The following is a 19,312-nucleotide window of genomic DNA, read 5'->3' as shown; positions in this document are numbered from 1 at the left end:
TATTTTGAGGCCCTCAGTATGTTTATCATAATCACAAAAGTAAAATAAAACAGTTTCTTGATCATATGTGTCTTTCACTATAAATGACAATATTATTATTAAGACTCAGCCAAAAGGAAAGATTTATAAACTATAAAGAGTTTTACCTCATGCAAAATTGTCATTTCTTTAATAAGACATTAACTATTTTTTTCTGCGGCCCTCCAAGTACTGCCAAATCCAAAATGTGACCCTGCAAAGGGTTTGAGTTTGAGACTACTGGTGTAGAGAATGCTCATTCAAAAGTGAAGGTTCTAGACTTAATCTTCCATCTACACAAAGTTAGTTGTTTTTTTTATATCAAGGCATTGTCTGAATGGGAACATCTGGAAGAAGTAGGAAAACAGTGGGCAAAACTGAAAGAAGCTATTGAAAGGGCAACAAGACATTTTATAAGGAAAGTAAGTAAAAGAAGACCCCTTTGGTTCTCAAAAGTACTAGCTGAGAAGGTAGGGAAAAAGAGGTTAGCTTTCAAAAAGTATAAAAGATTGCAGAAAGAGGAAAACAGACAAAAATATCTGGAAAAGTTAAGAGAGGCTGGTCAAGTAGTCAAGAAAGCAAAGATGGAAATTGAAGTAAAAATAGCCTACACGGTAAAACAAGGGGATAACATTTTTTAGGTATATTAGTGAAAGAAGAAAGTGCAAAAATGGCATTGTAAGACTCAAAGATGAAGAGAGGAATAATAATAATAATAAATTTATTTTTGTATACCGCAGTACCATAACAGTTCAGAGCGGTTAACAGAGTAAAAGACTGTACATATACAGTGATGTTACAAATAAGTCAATCAGCTTAGCTTAGCAAGTCGGGAGTGGTCAGGAAATCCCGAGGTATGTCGGAGATACAAGGCAGGGTTACAAGGCGGGGTGGGGGGAGTCAGAGGAATTTGTCAAAGAGATAGGTTTTGATTGATTTCCTGAAAGTTTGGTAGGAGGAGCTAGAGATGAAAGTGGTAAGACATTTATTCTATTTGCCTGCTTGGAATGCCAGGGATCTATCGAGGAACCTCTTATAGACACAGCCCTTTAGGGACGGGAAGGTAAACAGGTGAGTATTACGAGTGCGGGTGAGACCTGAACGTTCAAAGTGATCCGATAGGTAGATTGGAGATGAGCCTGTTAAGGTTTTGAAGCAGAGGCAAGCAAATTTGAAGATGATCCTTGCCTCCATCGGTAGCCAGTGTAGTTTTTTGTAATAAGGGCTTACATGATCTGATTTTTTGAGGTTGTAGATGAGGTGCACTGCAGCATTCTGAATGATTCTTAGGCGTTTGATGGTTTTTTTAAAGGATCCTAGGTATATAATATGGCAGGATGCTTAAGATTAGTGATTGGACCAGAAGTTGGAAGGAGAGGAAGTCGAATAAGTAGAATCTGATAAAGATAAGGCTGAATTGTTGGACAAATATTTCTGTTCTGTGTTTAGAGCTGAAATGCTGGGAGCGGGACTGCAGAAGACAAATAGGGCTGGAGGTGTGGTAAACGCTGATTGATTTTCAGAGGATTGAGTTCATGAGGAGCTAGATAAACTAAAGGTGGACAAATCAATGAGGCCAGATGGTGTACATCCAAAGATACTGAAGGAACTTAGGGAAATTCTGGCAACTCCGCTGGCTGACCTTTTCAGTGTTTCTCTAGAATCAGGAGTGGTATTGGAAGACTGGAGAAGGTTGGATGTGGTCCCTCTCCACAAAAGTGGAAGTAAGGAAGAAGTAGGGCCCATAAGTCTGACTTATGTGCTAAGTAAATTAATGGTAACTCTTTTAAAACAGATAATAGCGAAGTTTCTGGAATCTAGTTGATTGCAGGACTAGAAAGTGTGGCGCAGTGGTTAAAGCTACAATCTCAGCATCCTGAGGTTGGGAGTTCAAACCCATGATGCTCCTTGCGACCCTGGGCAAGTCACTTAATCCCCCCATTGCCCCAGGTACATTACATAGATTGTGAGCCTACTTGGACAGATAGGGAAAACTGCTTGAGTACCTGAATAAATGCATGTAAACCGTTCTGAGCTCCCCTGGGAGAATGGTAAAGAAAATTAAATAAATAAATAAGATAAACATGGATTCCCTAGAGGCAGGTCATGTCAGACAAATCTGCTCAATTTCTTTGTCTGGGTGACCAGAGAATTGAATAAAGGGAGTACGCTAGATGTGGTGTATTTAGACTTTAGCAAAGCCTTTGACAGTGTCCACATAGGTGTTTAATAAATAAACTGAGTGCCCTTGGGATGGGCCCCAAAGTGATGGACTGGGTCAGAAACTGGTTAAGTAGTAAGCGACAGAGGGTATTGGTCAATGGAGATTGCTCTGAGGAAAGAGATGTTATCAGTGGTGTGTCTCAAGGTTCAGTTCTTGGGCCTGTTTTTTTTTTAACATTTTTGTAAGCGATATTGCTGAAGGGCTATCTAGTAAGATTTGCCTCTTAGCAGATGATAGCAAAATCTGCAATAGAGCAGACACCCCTGGTGGTATGGATAATATGAGGAAGGACTTAGTGAAGCTTGAGGACTGGTCTGAAATTTGGCAGCTAAAAAATGCAAGGTCATACATTTGGGCTGCAAAAGCCCGAGGGAACGGTACAGTTTAGGGGGTGAAGATCTTTTCTGTACGAAAGAGGAGCGGTACTTGAGTTTGATGATCTTAAGGTTGAAAAGTTGACTGTGAAAGCTAGAAGGATGCTAGGGTGCATAGGGAAATGAATGTCCAGTAGAAAAAAGGAGGTATTGATGCCTCTATATGACTCTGGTGAGACCTCATTTAGTATATTGGGTACAATTCTGGAGACTGCACCTTCAAAAAAGATATAAACAGGATGGAGTTGGTCTAGAGCAGTGGTCTCAAACTCAAACCCTTAGTGGGGCCACATTTTGGATTTGTAGGTACTTGGAGGGCCGCAGAAAAAATAGTTAATGTCTTATTAAAGAAATGACAACTTTGCATGAGGTAAAACTCTTTGTAGTTTATAAATCTTTCATTTAACACTTAAAGGAAAGATTTATAAACTATGAAGTGTTTTACCTTATGGAAAATTGTCATTAACTATTTTTTCTGAGGCCCTCCAAGTACCTTATTTTTTCTGCAGCCCTCACATTTAAAGTGTAATATCTTTCCTTTCTCAAAACTGACACATTTCAATCACTCTATTGAAAATAAAATCATTTTCCCTACCTTTATTGGCTGGTGACTATATTTTTCTGTTCTTTTAACTATGTTTCCAGGGCCTTCTTGTCCTTTGACTGTTTTTCTCTATGTCTTCACTTTCTGCTTTCTTTTCAAAATCTACGTTTCCATGTCTTACCTTTCCTTCTATCTCTCTCTTCTTCCGTCCTTATTTCCATGGTCTGACATCTCTTTCTTTCCTTTCTCTCCCTCCCTCCCTCCTTCCTTCCTTCCTTTCCCCTGGTCTGGCATCTGTCTCCTTCCCTCCTCCAACTTTTTATTTCTTTCACCCTGCCTCCTTCTTTCTCTCTCTCTCCGTGCCCCCTTTCTTTCTTTATTTCTTTCTCCATGCCACTTTCTTTCTGTCTTTCTCTCTCCATGCCCCTTTCTGTCTGTGTCCTGTCTCCCTTCTTTCTTTCTTTCTTTCTCCCTGCCCACCCTCAAGCCACCACCATTGGGGAACAGGCCAGCGCCGAGGTCTTAGCTCTCCCTGCTTATCTTTCCCAGCACAGGGCCGACCAATTCTCGCCACCCGATGTCAATTCTAATGTCGGAGAGGAAGTTCCGGGCCAGCCAGGCAGCGATTGGCTGGCCCAGAACTTCCTCCCCGATGTTAGAATTGACGTCGGGTGGCAAAATTTGGTTGGCTCTGAGCTGGGGAAGATAAGCAGGGAGAGCTAAGATCTCGGTGCTGGCCTGTTCCCCGATTGCAGTGGTTTGAGGGAGGGCAGTGAGAAGGGAAGGGAAGCAGATTAGGGACTCCTGCTTTAGGCGAGCCGCAGTCATGGTCTGTACGCGACTGTCTTCTCCACAATTGGAAAACTTGTGAAGTGGAGAAGACAGATCGCGGGCCGCAAAATAGTCCCTGGGGGGCCACATGCGGCCCATGGGCCACGTGTTTAAGACTACTGGTCTAGAGGAAGGCTACTAAAATGGTGCATATTTATCATAAGCCATATGGGGACAGATTTAAAGATCTCAATATGTATACTTTGTAGGAAAGGCAGGAGAGGGGAAATATGATAGAGACATTTAAATACCTACATGACATAAATACGCATGAGGCAAATCTCTTTCAATTGAAAGGAAACTCAAGAGTGAGCGAATGATAGATGCATGGAGTAGTCTCCCAGTAGAGGTGGTAGAGACAAAGACTGTGTCTGAATTAAAGCATGGGACAGACACATTGGATCTCTTAGGGAGAGGAGGAGATAGTGGATGCTGCGGATGGGCAGATTGGATAGGCCATTTGACCTTTATCTGCCATAATTTTTTTTTATGTGTCTGTTTTCTAACTGGTAAAGGCTCCTGAGCTAACCATGCGCTGTCCGGTTAATGAGCAGTGCTGTAGCTATGCTAGCCAATTTGTACTGGCTATTCTCTGCTCCCAAACATGCCCAAGTGCTAAAAAATAAAATGTCACTTTTAGCACATGCGAAGCACAAACACATCTTAAAACTACTGAGGGATTCCTAACACAACCTGTAGTAGTAAACTTTAACCTGCGGCAAGCATTCGCTAATGATTACCACAGCTTAGTATAGTTACAAGTTGGGCATTTTCTACGTGCAGTATATTCAGCAGTGCTAAATATATGTATTTTATAAACATTGTGGCTAATGTTTGAAAAAAGAAAAAAAATAAAGTTCACTGCCGGGTATAAATATTGACCCAAAAATGTTACTACAATGTTATAGCCCAGTATATCACAAAACTCAATAAACACAATTGCAAAAAGACAAATTGATTGTAGGCAAGGCTGCAAATCATTATCTTGGTTCTGGAAACATTCATTTAGCAGTTGATGTCATCAGAACCTCTTTAAGACTACAACTCATATAATTCACTGTTACCAACTGTTCTGTTTGTATTTACTGTCTGTAAATATGCTGTTTATAAATAGCTCTGCTACAGTTCTCAAATTGTGTTGAAAATCTTTCAAAAGTTGTCAGTGTTTTACAGCTGAGTCTCTGCCAGTTAAGGATCATAAAGTAATTGATGTACTGTATTGCAAAAGGTCAGTGTAAGGATGATGATTGCTATCCTGCCAGATATGACAATAGTTAAATAGTGTTATTCAGAGATGTAGGCAGCTAGAGAAGACATGTTTTGTGTTTATGTTCAGTTATAGCACAATTTGAAAACAAAGGACAGTCAAAAAATGTTTGCAAATATTGCCTTTTAGAAAACAGGGAGATGAAAATATGTGCTATGTGCCAAACTTTAAAATATACTCTCTTTGAAAACTGGTATTCAATATTAAGGCATTTTAGATGGTAGAAATGTAACAGATCATTGGAATTTCTATGTATGTAAAAGAATTGTGGCTTGGCCTATAAGCTCTCCCCCTGAGATTTTGATAATTAACTTAATCATATGTAAGCCCTGACCTTTGGTATCTGCTTAGGCAATTGCCTAGTGTTGACAGCATAAACATTCTTGGAACACTAAGCAAAGGCAGTAACATTGCAGAAGCTTTAGAAAATATTTACGTCTCCTTTACAATGTTTTATTTTACTCTCAATAGGTGTGACTCTAAGAAGAGTCTATCCCTCTTCTTCTCCTGTCAAGTCTTACATACATCCAGCACAATTTGGATGTTAAATTGGAGCAGACTTACAGTTCTGCAGATCTCAAAAGGATGTCAGATGTTGAGCCCTGGTAGACATGCAGGATATAAGAGGTCTTTCATTTCCTAATTGTAAGGCTACAGCCATAAACGTTATAGTAGTTTCCTGTCTCCTAGAGGCAGATGCACAAAACTCAAGCACTGTAAAGCTATAGCACTGGAGAAACACTGGCCTAATTTTAGCGACAGAAGCTCAATATTAACAGCAAATTATATGCACACTGTTGGTTTTGAGCATCTATCGCTAAAGTGTCAGAATTTCTTGGAACATGCCCACAAGAGCTGTGTGGTAGGCACAACTCTTGTGTGCATGTCTAGGGGACTGTGACTCGCTGCCCCCAAAGACCCCCTCCCACACGCGCCCTCCCAAGCCCTCCAAGAATGCCTCCTGATCCCCACATCCATGCTCTAGACCTTCATACCTCTCTTCAATATGAAGGTCACCACGAGTTCCTTTTAGTGGCTCAGTAACATGGTCATTCATGTCCTATGTCTCAAGCTCATAAAATGGCAGATAGCTTTTAATGTGGGCAAGTATAAAGTGATGCCCAAGAGAGGAGATTCGATCATTAGGCATGTAGATAGCTGGATAGCTGGTGGACGTGAAGATTGCTTGGTTACTTGCCTGCCTGGTGTGAAGGTGGTGGGCCTCACATGTCACTTTGATAAGATTTTAGACAGTGCTGGGGAGGAACCTGCTATCTTGGTACATGTGAGTACCAATGACATAGGGAAATGTGGTAGGGAGGTTCTGGAAGCCAAATTTAAGCTCTTAGATAGGAAGTTAAAATCCATAACCTCCAGGGTAGCATTTTCAGAAGTGCTCCCTGTTTCATGCGCAGGTCCTAAAAGACAGTCAGGGCTCCAGAATCTCAATGCAAGGATGAGGCAGTGGTGCAGGGAGGAGGGTTTTAGATTTGTTAGGAACTGGACATCATTCTGGGGAAGGGGGATTCTATTCCGCAAAGATGGGTTCTACCTTAACCAGGGTGGAACTAGGCTGCTGGTGTCAACATTTAAAAAGGAGATAGAGCAGCTTTTAAACTAGAAAATGGGGGAAGGCCAACAATTGCTCAAAAGAGCCTGGTTCAGGACAAGGTATCCTTAAAATATATCATCATAAAAGGGAAGACAGAGCATCCTGATAGTGAGATTGCAATATAGGCCGAAGTAGACTAGGTTTCCTGAAATTCAGAACAGGCTTATTCTAAAAATTGCTAATTATATATGCCAAATGCTAAGCAAATTGTAAATAGCTATAACAACACCTTGAAAAGTCTGTATGCAAATGCCAGAAGCCTAAGAAACAAGATGGGAGAGTTAGAATATATTGCACTAAATTAAAAGATGGGCATCTCTGAAACCTGGTGGAAGGAAGATAACCAATGAGACACTGTCATACCGAAGTACAAGGTATATCGTAGTGAAAGGATGGATCGAATCAGTGGAGGCATAGCGTTGTATGTTGAGGAGGGCCTTGAATCAAATAGACTAAAAATTCTACAGAAGCAGAAATGCACCCCGGAATCCTTATGGGTAGAAATTCTGTGTGTAAGGGGGAAAAGGATATTGATAGGAATGTACTACCGTCCGCCGCTGAAATGTTATCAGAAATTAGGGAGGCTGACAAACTGAGTAACACAGTAATAATGGGTGATTTCAACTACCCCAATATTCACAAAAAAAGCTTAGCGTGGGCATTGAGCATTACAGGTGCCGTTTTTGAAACTATCCCTTCCAATCCCTGAAGCAGCCTTTTGGCAAAATGCTATTTGGCGAGCTTCGGATGGAGCAGGAAAAGAAGCTTGCATAGAGCAAGAGATAAGATTGTGACACAGCCTGCATAAGAGCCACAGATAAGTTTTTGTAGTTTTGTTGACACAATGTTCCATATCAGCATTCAAGAGCCATTTGAAAGCAGCGTTTACATTTGGTTATGTGAACATTTGACCAGCACGTTGAGAAGCACTTTGAAAGCACTTACAAATACCAGCATTTTAAGAAGTGTTCAGCAATGCACTTTAGAATATAATTATGACTGCAGTAATGAATGCAGCTCTTTAAATTCAGCAGCTGTAACACAGGTGGATAGGAGGTTTTTGCCAGTGACGCTAACCAACCCTCTTAAGTTGGAAGAGATTTTCCCCACAGGGGTCTGAGGCTTTTCCCTCTTTAACAGTTGTTTCTGTGTTGCTTCTGTTGGTTCTAATTCACAGATCCAGCTTATATTTTCAGTGATATAATTTCTAGTTGGTACAGGGTTTTGGTTTTGATTATAAATAGTGAAGTTCCCCAGGGGTCTTTGCAGGGACTGCTGCTTTATAAAATATTTATCAATGATCTAGAGATGGGAATAACTAGTGAGATAATTAAATTTGCTGATGACACAAAGTTGTTCAAAGTTGTTAAATTGCAAGAGGCTGTGAAAAATTGCAAGAGGATCTTGTGACTGGAAGACTGGGAGTCAAAATGGCAGATGACATTTAATGTGAGCAAGTGCAAAGTGATACATGTGGGAAAGAGGTATCTGCACTATAGCTATGTGATGCTGGGTTCTGTGTTAGGAGTCACTACCCAGGAAAAGGATCTAGGTGTCATCATTGAGGATACATTGAAACCCTCAGTTCAATGTATGACGGCAGCTAAGAAATCAAATATAATGTTGGGAATTATCAGGAAAGGAATGGAAAACAAAGATGAAAATGTTATAATGCCCTTGTATCGCTCTATGGTACGGCCACACCTCAAATATTGTGTGCAGTTCTCAAAAAAGATATACTGTAAATAGAAAAGGTACAGAGAAGAGCGACAAAAATGATAAAAGGGATAGAATGACTTCCCTATGAGAAAAGGCTAAAGCGGCTAGGGCTCTTCAGCTTAGAGACGAAACAGCTCAGGGGTGATATGAGAGAGGTCTCTAAAATGCTGAGTGGTGTGGAAAGGGTAGATATGAATCACTTGTTTACTCTTTCCAAAAATACTAGGACTAGGGATCTTGTGATGAAGCTACTAAGTAGTAGATTTGAAACAGACCAGAGCAAATATTTCTTCACACAACATATAATTAAACTCTGGAATTCATTGCCAGAGAATGTGGTGAAATCAGTTAACTTAGCAGGGTTTAAAAAAGGTTTGGATAATTTCCTAAAAGAGAAGTCCATAGGCCATTATTGAGATGGCTTGGGGAAACCCACTGCTTATTCCTAGGATAGAAGCATAGAAACATGATGGCAAAGACCAAACAACCTTTCTAGTCTGCCCATCCACAGTAACCATTATCTATTTCTCTCTCTGAGAGATCCCATGTGCCTATCCCAGGCCCTCTTGAATTCAGACACAGTCTCTGTCTCCTTTACCTCTTCCGGGAGACTGTTCCATGCATCTACCACCCTTACTGTAAAAAAGCATTTCCTTAGATTGCTCCGGAGCCTATCACCTATCATTGCAGAGTTTCCTTTCAAATGAAAGAGACTTGACTCATGCACATTTACATTGTGTAGGTATTTAAATGTCTCTATCATATCTCCCCTCTCCTGTCTTTCCTCCAAAGTATACAGATTGAGATCTTTAAGTCTGTCCCCATATGCCTTATTATGAAGACCACACACCATTTTAGAAGCCTTCTTCTGGACTGACTCCATCCTTTTTATATCTTTTCGAAGGTGCAGCCTCCAGAATTGTACACAATATTCTAAATGAGGTCTCACCAAAGTCTTATATAGGGACATCAGTACCTCCTTTTTCCTACTGGCCATACCTCTCCCTATGCAACATAGCACTTTCTAGCTTTCATAGTCACCTTTTCAACCTGTTTGGCCACCTTAAGATCATCATATACAATCACACCCAAGTCATGCTCTTCTGTTGTGCACATAAATTCTTCACCCCCTAAACTGTACTGTTCCCTCAGGTTTTTGCAGCCGAAATGCATGACCTTGCATTTCTTAGCATTACATTTTAGCTGCCAAATTTCAGACTACTACTACTTGGGATCTAACGCGGTTCTTGGGACCTGCGTGGGCCATTGTTTACTCCTGGCAGAATTCTGTGTGACTGTACAATGGAAAATTTCTGCAGAATTGCACAGTCACACAGAATTCCTTTCTCCCGTGCAGAATCTTGACCATGTCAGCCTCTTCAGGTCGATGTATAAGCATCGTTGATTAGGGCACCTAGCGGCACCTAATGTAGGCATCCTATACAGAATCTGGTTCTTGGTGCCTTTTTCCTCCTCTTGTTTGGTGTGTACTTTAAAAAAGAAATGTCGATGATGGCACAACAGTGAGGAGAAAGGAATCAATCACTGCATTGGCCCTTATTTCAGTGTCTAACATTTATGAATAGACATCCCTAATTAGAATGAATATATTCTAATGCACAATATTTGTTGTGAGTACACATTATGTTTCTGTGATAATGTTTTACAAATAGTGGATAAGCAGTGTTAGGACCAACATTCATATTTTTTTTTATAATGCCCAGGATGCATAGCAGTGCTTTTTATGTATTGCATGTGTGAACATATTCCTTGAGTTGAATTAATGAGACAGAGATAGCTGTGTACCACAGGACACAATTACTTTGAGCTCTGAGCTTTTTGAAGAGATTAGTCCTATTGATATTCTCTTCGTCTTTGTCAGAGATGCCTGTTGTCTTCCCACGGGTAAAAGAAGATGGACAGCTATTTACCCAAATCAGGTCATTGTTGAACAGAATCCATGATATTAAATATTCCCTTCTCATGTACAGTATATGCATAACAAAGTATTGGAGACCAGTGCAGTGCTTCATTATAGAGAAACAAAATCTGTTTGTTGTGTTAACATTGGTTTGAATCTTCCATCACTGGTTTCTCTAATAAAAAGCAGGTGTTACAGTGATACTGGCATGAAATCAGTTACTTTGGAAATGGACAAGTCGTTTGTTCTAGGAGAAAGAGGAGAGATGAAAAGGAGCCCAGGACTGCTGCCAGACTTGTCTTGCTATAACAATCTGGAAGTTTGCCATTCCCAGTATATTTGGATTTCCTACATGCTGATCTGTAAAATAGTGCCTTCGTAGGTTAGCAAATAAATGTCATCAGTTCATATCATTACCCTATGAATAGCAAGTGCTACTCTATATCACTCAGATAAATTCTTTACCATAGATTGAACTTGAATATTGAAAAGTAAATACTATGACAGGTTATTAATCATTTACAGGCTTTAATATGAGAAGATATTGCTGTCTTGGAGTCATTCTGTAGAACAGAGGTAGATAACTCCAGTCCCTGAGGAATGCATGCCATTCTTTTTTTGTTGTTGTCGTTTGTTTTTTCAGGATTAAATCACTGAATGTTTATTAGATGTATTTGAACAATGTAGTCGGTTAAGTTTAGCTACCATGAAAACCAGACCTGTTAATAGCCTTCAAAAGACTAACAGATCTTTTAATAAGCTGCGACAAAAAGTGGCTTTCAGCATGCCTTTACATGGATCTTTCTTGTGTGGCTGATTTATATTTTATATATTAATAGCCATATGCTAATGTTGCCATTTTTAAAAATTACTATGTGAGCGCTTCCCACTACCCATTTTGTAGGCAGTAAGGGTTCATGTGGTATTCCTGCAGGGATGTGCCCAATTTCCACCCGCAACTTATTTGATTAATGAGCCAATCAGCACCAATAATCGGCCACTAGCAAGTAAGGGATTGTGAGGGATGTGTCCGCATTGTTAGATTTTTTTAAATTGAATTTGCAGATAGATTTTAATAGTTTATGTTTATTAGGAGATTTTAAAATCCCATTGTCTCCTGAAGATATACTGCAGGCAGAGAAAGACCAATTGCTTTTTTAGTCTTTGAGTTCTGCAGATTAAAAACAGATTGTTGAGGCTGCTACCAGTGGCATAGCAAGGGTGAGCGGTGCCAGGAGCAGTGGCGCACCTCCCTGCCCTATTCCCCCCCACCCGCTGCATGTGCGTGCTCCTTCCCCATACTTTTTTAATTTTGGTGTGAGCAGCCCATGTCAGCTTCGGTGCTTTCTCTGACATCATTTCCTAGTGTGGGTCCCGGAAGTGACATCAGAGAACTCGCCGAAGCTGAAGCAGGCAGCAAGTTGGTGGCTGCTCGGGCTGAAGTTAAAAAGGTATGGGGGAAGGGAGAGGATTTGCATGCAGCAGGAGGAAGAGTGGGAAAAGGGCAGAAAGGAGGAGGAATTCCGGCGCCCTGAGCAAGATGGCTCCTGGGATGGGCCACCCCCTCGCCCCCCTTACTATTATACCATCTTTAAATGAGAGAGCAGTTGCAGAGCAGGTGAAATGGTCAGATCATAGATTAATGAGTATAAAGATAGTTGTTTTTTTTTACTGTAGACAAAGGGCTCCTTTTATCAAGCTGCGTTAGCAGTTTAACACGCGTTAAACAGCCGGCCGTGCTAGCCGCTACCACCTCCTCTTGAGCAGGCGATAGTTTTTGGCCAGCGCGGGGGTTAGCGCATGATGAAACATCGCACGCGTTAACCCTGCTAGCGCGGCTTGATAAAAGGAGCCCAAAATGTTAGATCTGCTGAAAGATTTAAGCAGATGTTAAGGCCACAATTTGAATGTAAGGAATTGTGGGAAGAGTGGTAAAAACATTTCAGATGTGATGAGAATAGTTCACTGGGTGAGGATGTGAAGAACTGGTTTACATCTTTAAAGTTTGCTTTAGATGTGGAAGCCCCAGAGAGGGAGGTATGGAGGAATGAAGGGGTTGAGGTAAAGACTTGGCGAACTGCACCTGTACTTCAGGTAAGGCGTGAGTTGTGCAGAGCTGAAAGGCAATGGAGAAAGATGAAAGAGAGTGTGGATTATGAGAGCAATGAGTTGCGCTTGCATGAATATTTAAGATTATGTGAGGATGAGAGATGTAAGTACTTTCAAATGAGAATTAAAATGGATTTAAATTGCCCACAAGAGCTGTATTCAATAGTTCAGAAATTGACAGGTAGAGCAGATACTGGATTTAAGGTAAAAGATCTGGATACAGATCAATATGCTGAGTTTCTGAGTGATTAATTGCAAAATTTGCTTGTTGTTGCAATATAGATTATGGTATGTATGGTAGAGAAAAGGAGATATGACTTGAATTTAAAGATGTATAAGAAAAGGATGTAGTGAGTCTTAAAGGAATTGAAGGTTGAAATCGGAGAGTTATTGCACAAACTTGCAAACCTGACAATCAGAACTGGACAGATACCGGACGACTGGAGGATAGCGAACGTCACGCCAATTTTCAAAAAAGGATCGAGAGGGGAACCGGGCAACTACAGACCTGTGAGCCTTACGTCTGTCCCTGGAAAGATGGTTGAAGCACTGATCAAGGATAGCATAGTCCGGCACTTGGACGCACACGACTTGATGAAACCCAGTCAACATGGATTCAGGAAAGGGAAATCATGTTTGACGAATTTACTCCAATTTTTTGAGACCGTAAACGAGCAAATTGATAGTGGGAAGCCTGTGGACATAATATACTTGGACTTCCAGAAAGCGTTCGACAAAGTTCCACACGAAAGACTTCTCAGGAAACTACAAAGCCATGGCATAGAGGGAGATATACAAAGATGGATAGGCAAATGGCTGGAAAACCGAAAGCAGAGAGTGGGCATAAATGGGAAGTTCTCCGACTGGGAGAAAGTGACTAGTGGTGTACCCCAGGGCTCGGTACTTGGGCCGATCCTTTTTAATATTTATATCAATGACCTGGAGGAAGGAATATCCAGTGAGATCATCAAGTTTGCAGACGATACAAAACTATGCCGGGCGATCAGATCGCAGGAGGATAGAGAGAAACTCCAGAGCGACTTGTGTCGGTTAGAAACATGGGCGGAGAAATGGCAGATGAAGTTCAATGTGGAGAAATGCAAGGTAATGCATTTAGGCAATAAAAATAAGGAATACGAGTATACAATGTCAGGTGCAACTCTGGGGAAGAGTGAACAAGAAAGGGACCTGGGTGTACTGATAGATAGGACCCTGAAGCCGTCGGCACAATGCGCGGCAGCGGCAAAGAAGGCAAATAGAATGTTGGGCATGATAAAGAAAGGAATCTCGAGTAGATCGGAGAAAGTTATAATGCCGCTTTATAGGGCAATGGTCAGACCACACTTGGAATACTGCGTCCAACATTGGTCTCCCTACCTAAAGAAGGATATAAAACTACTGGAGAGGGTGCAGAGACGAGCAACAAAACTGGTGAAGGGTATGGAGAGACTGGAATATGAGGATAGACTTATAACACTAGGATTGTTCTCCCTTGAGAAAAGGAGAATGCGTGGGGATATGATCGAGACCTTCAAAATACTGAAAGGAATCGACAAAATAGAGCAGAGAAGATTATTTACACTGTCCAATTTGACACGGACTAGAGGACATGGAATGAAGCTGGGGGGGGGACAGGTTCAGGACTAATGTCAGGAAGTTCTGCTTCACTCAGAGAGTGGTTGACACCTGGAATGCCCTCCCAGAGGAGATTATTGCGGAATCGACCGTCCTAGGCTTCAAGAGCAAACTAGATGCATATCTCCTTAAGAGAGGCATATAAAGATATGGTGGACTATAAATTACGCCAGGTGTACACCTGGCGGGGCCTCCGCGTATGCGGATCGCCGGACTTGATGGACCGAAGGTCTGATCCGGAGATGGCAGTTCTTATGTTCTTATGTTCTTATGTTCTTATGACAGTTGCAAGGGCAAATACAGATCCTTGTTCTTCCAATATTTTATTTCAGTTATCAGATAAAATATCTCCAAGTTTGATGAGAGTTTGATGATGATTGTGAATAAGTCTACAAACTAGTGTTTTTCCTGAGAAGTATAAAATAGGCCTGTTTTAAAAAAGGATGATACTCAGATATGTAACTTCAAACCAATCTCAATTTTACCTTTTCTAGCAAGGGTAATTGAGAAGACAGTGCTCCCTCAATAAAGGGAGATTGTAGATTCAAATGATTGGATAACAATCAGTTTGAATTTAGGGAAGCTCACCGTGTGAAAACACTTTTAATATCTACTGTGAATGTAGATCAAGGTAAATGCTTTGGTCTTGTGTCTTTAGATATTTCATCAGCATTTGATTCTGTAGAACTGAACTTGTTGTTGGTAAGGTTGAGAATACAGGGAGTCACAAAAACTGTCTTGAAATGGTTTAGAATTCAGGGGTGTCCAACCTTTTGGCTTCCCTGGCCGCATTGGGCGAAAAAAATGTTTCTGGAGCCACATAAACGCGCAAACACTGCAGCAAGACAGAGAAGGGAACCGGCAAGACGATAAACACCTGGGGGCAGCAGAGGAAAACACTGCATCGCCCTCGACCGGGGCCACACAAAATACTGTGGGCCGCAGGTTGGATACCCCTGGTAAGGGTAAGCTAGATGTACTTCTCTTTATGAGAAGCTTAGAGCGATATGGGGACTAAAACTATGCCAGGGTACACCTGGCAGGGCCTCCGCGTGTGCGGATCGCCGGACTTGATGGACCTAGGGTCTATTCTGGAGATGGCGCTTCTTATGTTCTTATGTTCTTTGATGGGGAGATCAATGTGTGTGCATAGTAGAGGAGTAATCTTGCCAAGGGTACCTGTGCTAAGGGGGGTGCCTCAAGGGTCCTCACTATCGGCAGTGCTGTTCAACATCTTTTTGGTACCAATCAGGAAATTGTTACAAGATATGGGAGGTTTTTTTTCGTATGCATGCTGTTGATGTTCAGTTTTTCTATGAAGTAAAGGGTTGGGGGGAAGATTTGGCCTCTCAACTGAATTATTTTACATGAGTCAGATTACTGGATGGCTGAGTATAAATGGGTTTGTGCTAAATATAGCAAAGACTGAGTTATGATTGTGGGGAAAATTAGTGAACATTTGTGGCCAACAACATGCGTGTTAATGACCACTTAATTATGGTGAAAAAGGAAATCATTTTGTTGGGCATTATACGTGACGTAGAATTGACAATGAGTGCACAGATGATGAAAGTAGTTCAGAAGACATACTTTGCTCTCAGAATGTTATCAGCTGAAGTCAGTACTAACTGGATGGGATTTACGGGAAGTACTGTAAAGCATGGTATTGTAAAAATTAGATTATTGTAATGCCTTATATTTAGGTTATACAGAATTCTGCTGTACAAATGTTGATGAATGTATCACATTTTGATCATATCTCACCTATAATGAAAAAACTTCATTGACTTCCAGTGCAATTTTGTATAAAATTTAAGATTATGAAATCGATACACCAGGGGATATATGGTCACTTGCCTACATATTTTAAGGAAATTATTTGTATGTATCAGCCTAGATGTACGCGGAGATCCAAAAAAGCAGATATTGGATGTAGGTAGATGTGCAGAGGTACATTATGTTTCAGTAAAATTCAGAATAAAAAGCTTTTTCTATCCTTCTTGCCTGAGCAGGGGTGGGAGATTCAAACCTAAGACACTTGTTACTTGACAGATGCTTGTTTTATAGTCAGAACAGGATATCTGCTGCCACTCCTGTTGTTCTACAAGTTTTCTGCAGGTTCTATGGCTTTCCTATACTTTCTACCCTCTCTGGAAGGCACAAAGAAAGTTAACTCAAAAGATTCTGCTTGCTTGACTGACTGATGATGATGATGTCAGACAGATACGTACATTTATCTTATTGGTGGATTATCTTATCAGGACTGAATCTTATAATAACAGCACTGAGGACAATGGCAATATAGTGATAACAACAGCACCAAGGATTCAGGCAGTCTAATCACTGCTGAATTCCTCTAACTGCTACTTATATAAAAGGCCTTTGAAAGTCACCAAGACTGCTGTGAATTTGGCTTCTACAGAGAGATTTATGTTTGTTTTGTTTTTTGTTTCTTGAACTGTCCTCACACCAGATTGCAATCTTTTTAGTTTGTTTATTGTATGATGTTTGAGTGTGTGTGAGAGAGAGTCATTTCTTGTTTTATTTGTTTTGTAGTGTTTCTTTTTTTAATAAAAGCTTTTTATTGATTGAAAATATAATAGGAAACAGCATCAATTAGAAACAAAACTAATGCAGTGTACAAAAGAGTACAGCACTTGAAGAATATGACAATCAGTAAAAACAGCCACAACACACTCAAAAGAACAAAGCAGTACCGAGAAAATCCCACAATAGCCAATCCACAACAATCCCCCCCCCCCACCCGGACAGATCACAAAACCCAAGTCACAGACAAATAGGCAGTCTCTTTAAACAAAAAGAAGATCCAAAACAGCGGAAGAGCATCTCCCCTCTACTCCCACAACCCAGTAGGCCAGACACATTCCACCTATCCCCAACCCTACTATGGAACTCTACACAGAGCTCCCCCGGAAGTTTCGCCAAATAGAGGCATACCCATGCTGTTTGCCATGCTGCAAGGCCGTAAGATGATACAAAAGCTGCCAGTTCTGCAGACGCTGATCCACCAACTGCCAGATGAGAGGTGCCGACCGGTTCCAGGCAGCAGCCAGAACCAACTGAGCAGCAGTGATAGCCAGCTTGCAAAACAGGGATTCTCCCCATTCTAGATCTAGCTGATGCCAAAACAGTAGGGCATGGCGCCAAGAAGCTGGGACCGGCTTATGAATAATCTGAGAGATATGAGCAAAAACCCCAGTCCAAAAGCACCGCACCCTCCCACAAGAGCACCTCATATGGAGATAGGTACCCCCTCCCCATCCCCTCACCATTTAGCGAAAACTTGAGGGATATAATACCACCGAAAAAGGACCTTATATCCATTTTCAACCAGCAAGGCCACTATACCCGCTGTGGACACCTCCCTCCAGATAACTTCCCAAGTTTCTGGAGAAATATCAGATCCCCAATCCCCTTCCCAGGCTTGTATATAAGGCAGCTCCCCGAACATTAAGGCATCTATACAGGGCCGACAATGCGCCATTCCGGAGCACCGGACCGAGCAACGACTCAAAAGATGTCTTTCCCCCAGTCAGCTGACCCAAGATCCCCGATGTCTGTATATAGTGAAGAACTTGCAGATAGGGGAATAAATATCTAGAAGGCAGCCCATAGCGGGTTTGAAGTTCCCTGAAGGACTGTACACAGCGCGAAACCAGATCACACAGTTGTCCCACACACACCAACCCAGCCTCCCAGAGCGCAAACACTTCATCTCCCCTACCAAGCACAAAATCCGTATTATAACGCAACGGGGTATACCACGAGTGGTGCCGTCCCGATAATAGCACCTTCCGAGCCATCCACCAAACTTCAGAGAGGTGTCCACAGAGGACAAACCCCCCTCCGTCCTCACCCTCCCAGGCAGCCAGTGGCGATGTAACAACAGCACTCCCCCCACCAATTCCTGCTCGATCACCACCCACGGTTTCGGGTCCTGTGCTTGCCATTCCAAAAGAGCACGCAGCTGAGCAGCCTGATAATATTTCAGCACATTAGGGACTGCCAATCCCCCCTCTTTCCGTCCCAAATGAAGAACCTGCTGACCCACCCGTGGCCGACGTCCAGCCCAAATAAAGCGAAGAATACTACATTGCATCCCTTCCAAAACCTGCTTACTAACCCGTATCGAAAGCACTTTGTTTTGTAGTATTTCTATTGTAAATTGTGTTGCTGATATTTTTTCAATTAGTGTATGATATTTTGTATATACAGTATATATAAAATACATTTATTCAAGAAAGATGTGACATAAGGTGCTCTGTGATTTTCTCTGAAGAAGTAAAAACTAGGCAAATGTCACCTTTTCCAATTGCACCCACTACTTTTTTTTTTTTTTAATAAATTTAATGATTAACAATATTAAAAGATATCAAGGATAAAGGGTTCTTACACCAAGTTTTGACAATATTTATACAACACAAACATTCCTTTTCAAGCCCATAAATAGTGGGGAGACATGCAATTTTCCAACTAACAAAAAATAAGGAAAACAAGAATTGGTTCTTGATTCATAATGAATCTTGACCATTCAATACTATTGGGAATCTTATATCCACCAATTTCTCAGTAATGAATCATTAAAACAATAGGAAAAATCATTTCTGTTCTTGAGCTATTAGAAATTGTTGCAATTGAATAGGATCCCAAAATACATATTCAATGTCTTGTAATTTAACAAGACATTTGCATGGAAATTTTAGATAAAAAGATGCCTCAAGAGCTAGAACTCTTGTTCTTAATTTCAAAAATTATTTCCTTCTTAGTTGCGTAGCTCTTGAGACATCAGGAAAAATTCTAACCAAATCTCCACAAAATTTTGTCAACCTATTTTTAAAGCACCCACTACTTTTTGACTAATTGTTCTGTTTGTTCTTTCAGTATTACTCTGAGCATTGCAAGAGAATTTTAAAAAATTAAGGACAATTGGGGGTGGGATGGGGGAGAGAGAACACTGCTTTATATCCATAAGACAGCAGATGTCACTATTCAGATGACTGCACATATGCTGATAAAACTGCTCTGGTTAAACAATCA

At 41.1% G+C, this 19,312-nt stretch overlaps 1 protein-coding gene across 3 annotated transcripts in view; it reads left to right on the top strand.

The window, feature by feature from the left end:
- SPAG16 (sperm associated antigen 16) overlaps positions 1-19,312 on the top strand; it is a 695,820-nt gene that overhangs the window by 434,151 nt on the left and 242,357 nt on the right. Inside the window, exon 16 of one of the 3 annotated variants that reach the window (XM_033946737.1) lies at positions 5,730-5,832. The exons of the other annotated variants lie outside the window; for them this stretch is intronic. Coding sequence (XP_033802628.1) covers positions 5,730-5,806 — 77 coding nt within the window. The 3' untranslated portion in view covers positions 5,807-5,832. Of the gene's footprint in view, positions 1-5,729; positions 5,833-19,312 lie in introns of those variants that run through there. 3 annotated transcript variants of the gene reach the window in all.

The sequence above is a fragment of the Geotrypetes seraphini genome, chromosome 5 (genome assembly GCF_902459505.1).
Source record: "Geotrypetes seraphini chromosome 5, aGeoSer1.1, whole genome shotgun sequence".
Lineage (NCBI taxonomy): Eukaryota > Metazoa > Chordata > Amphibia > Gymnophiona > Dermophiidae > Geotrypetes > Geotrypetes seraphini.
Note: the sequence above shows the minus strand (reverse complement) of the source record. Positions and strands in the feature narration are given on the sequence as shown.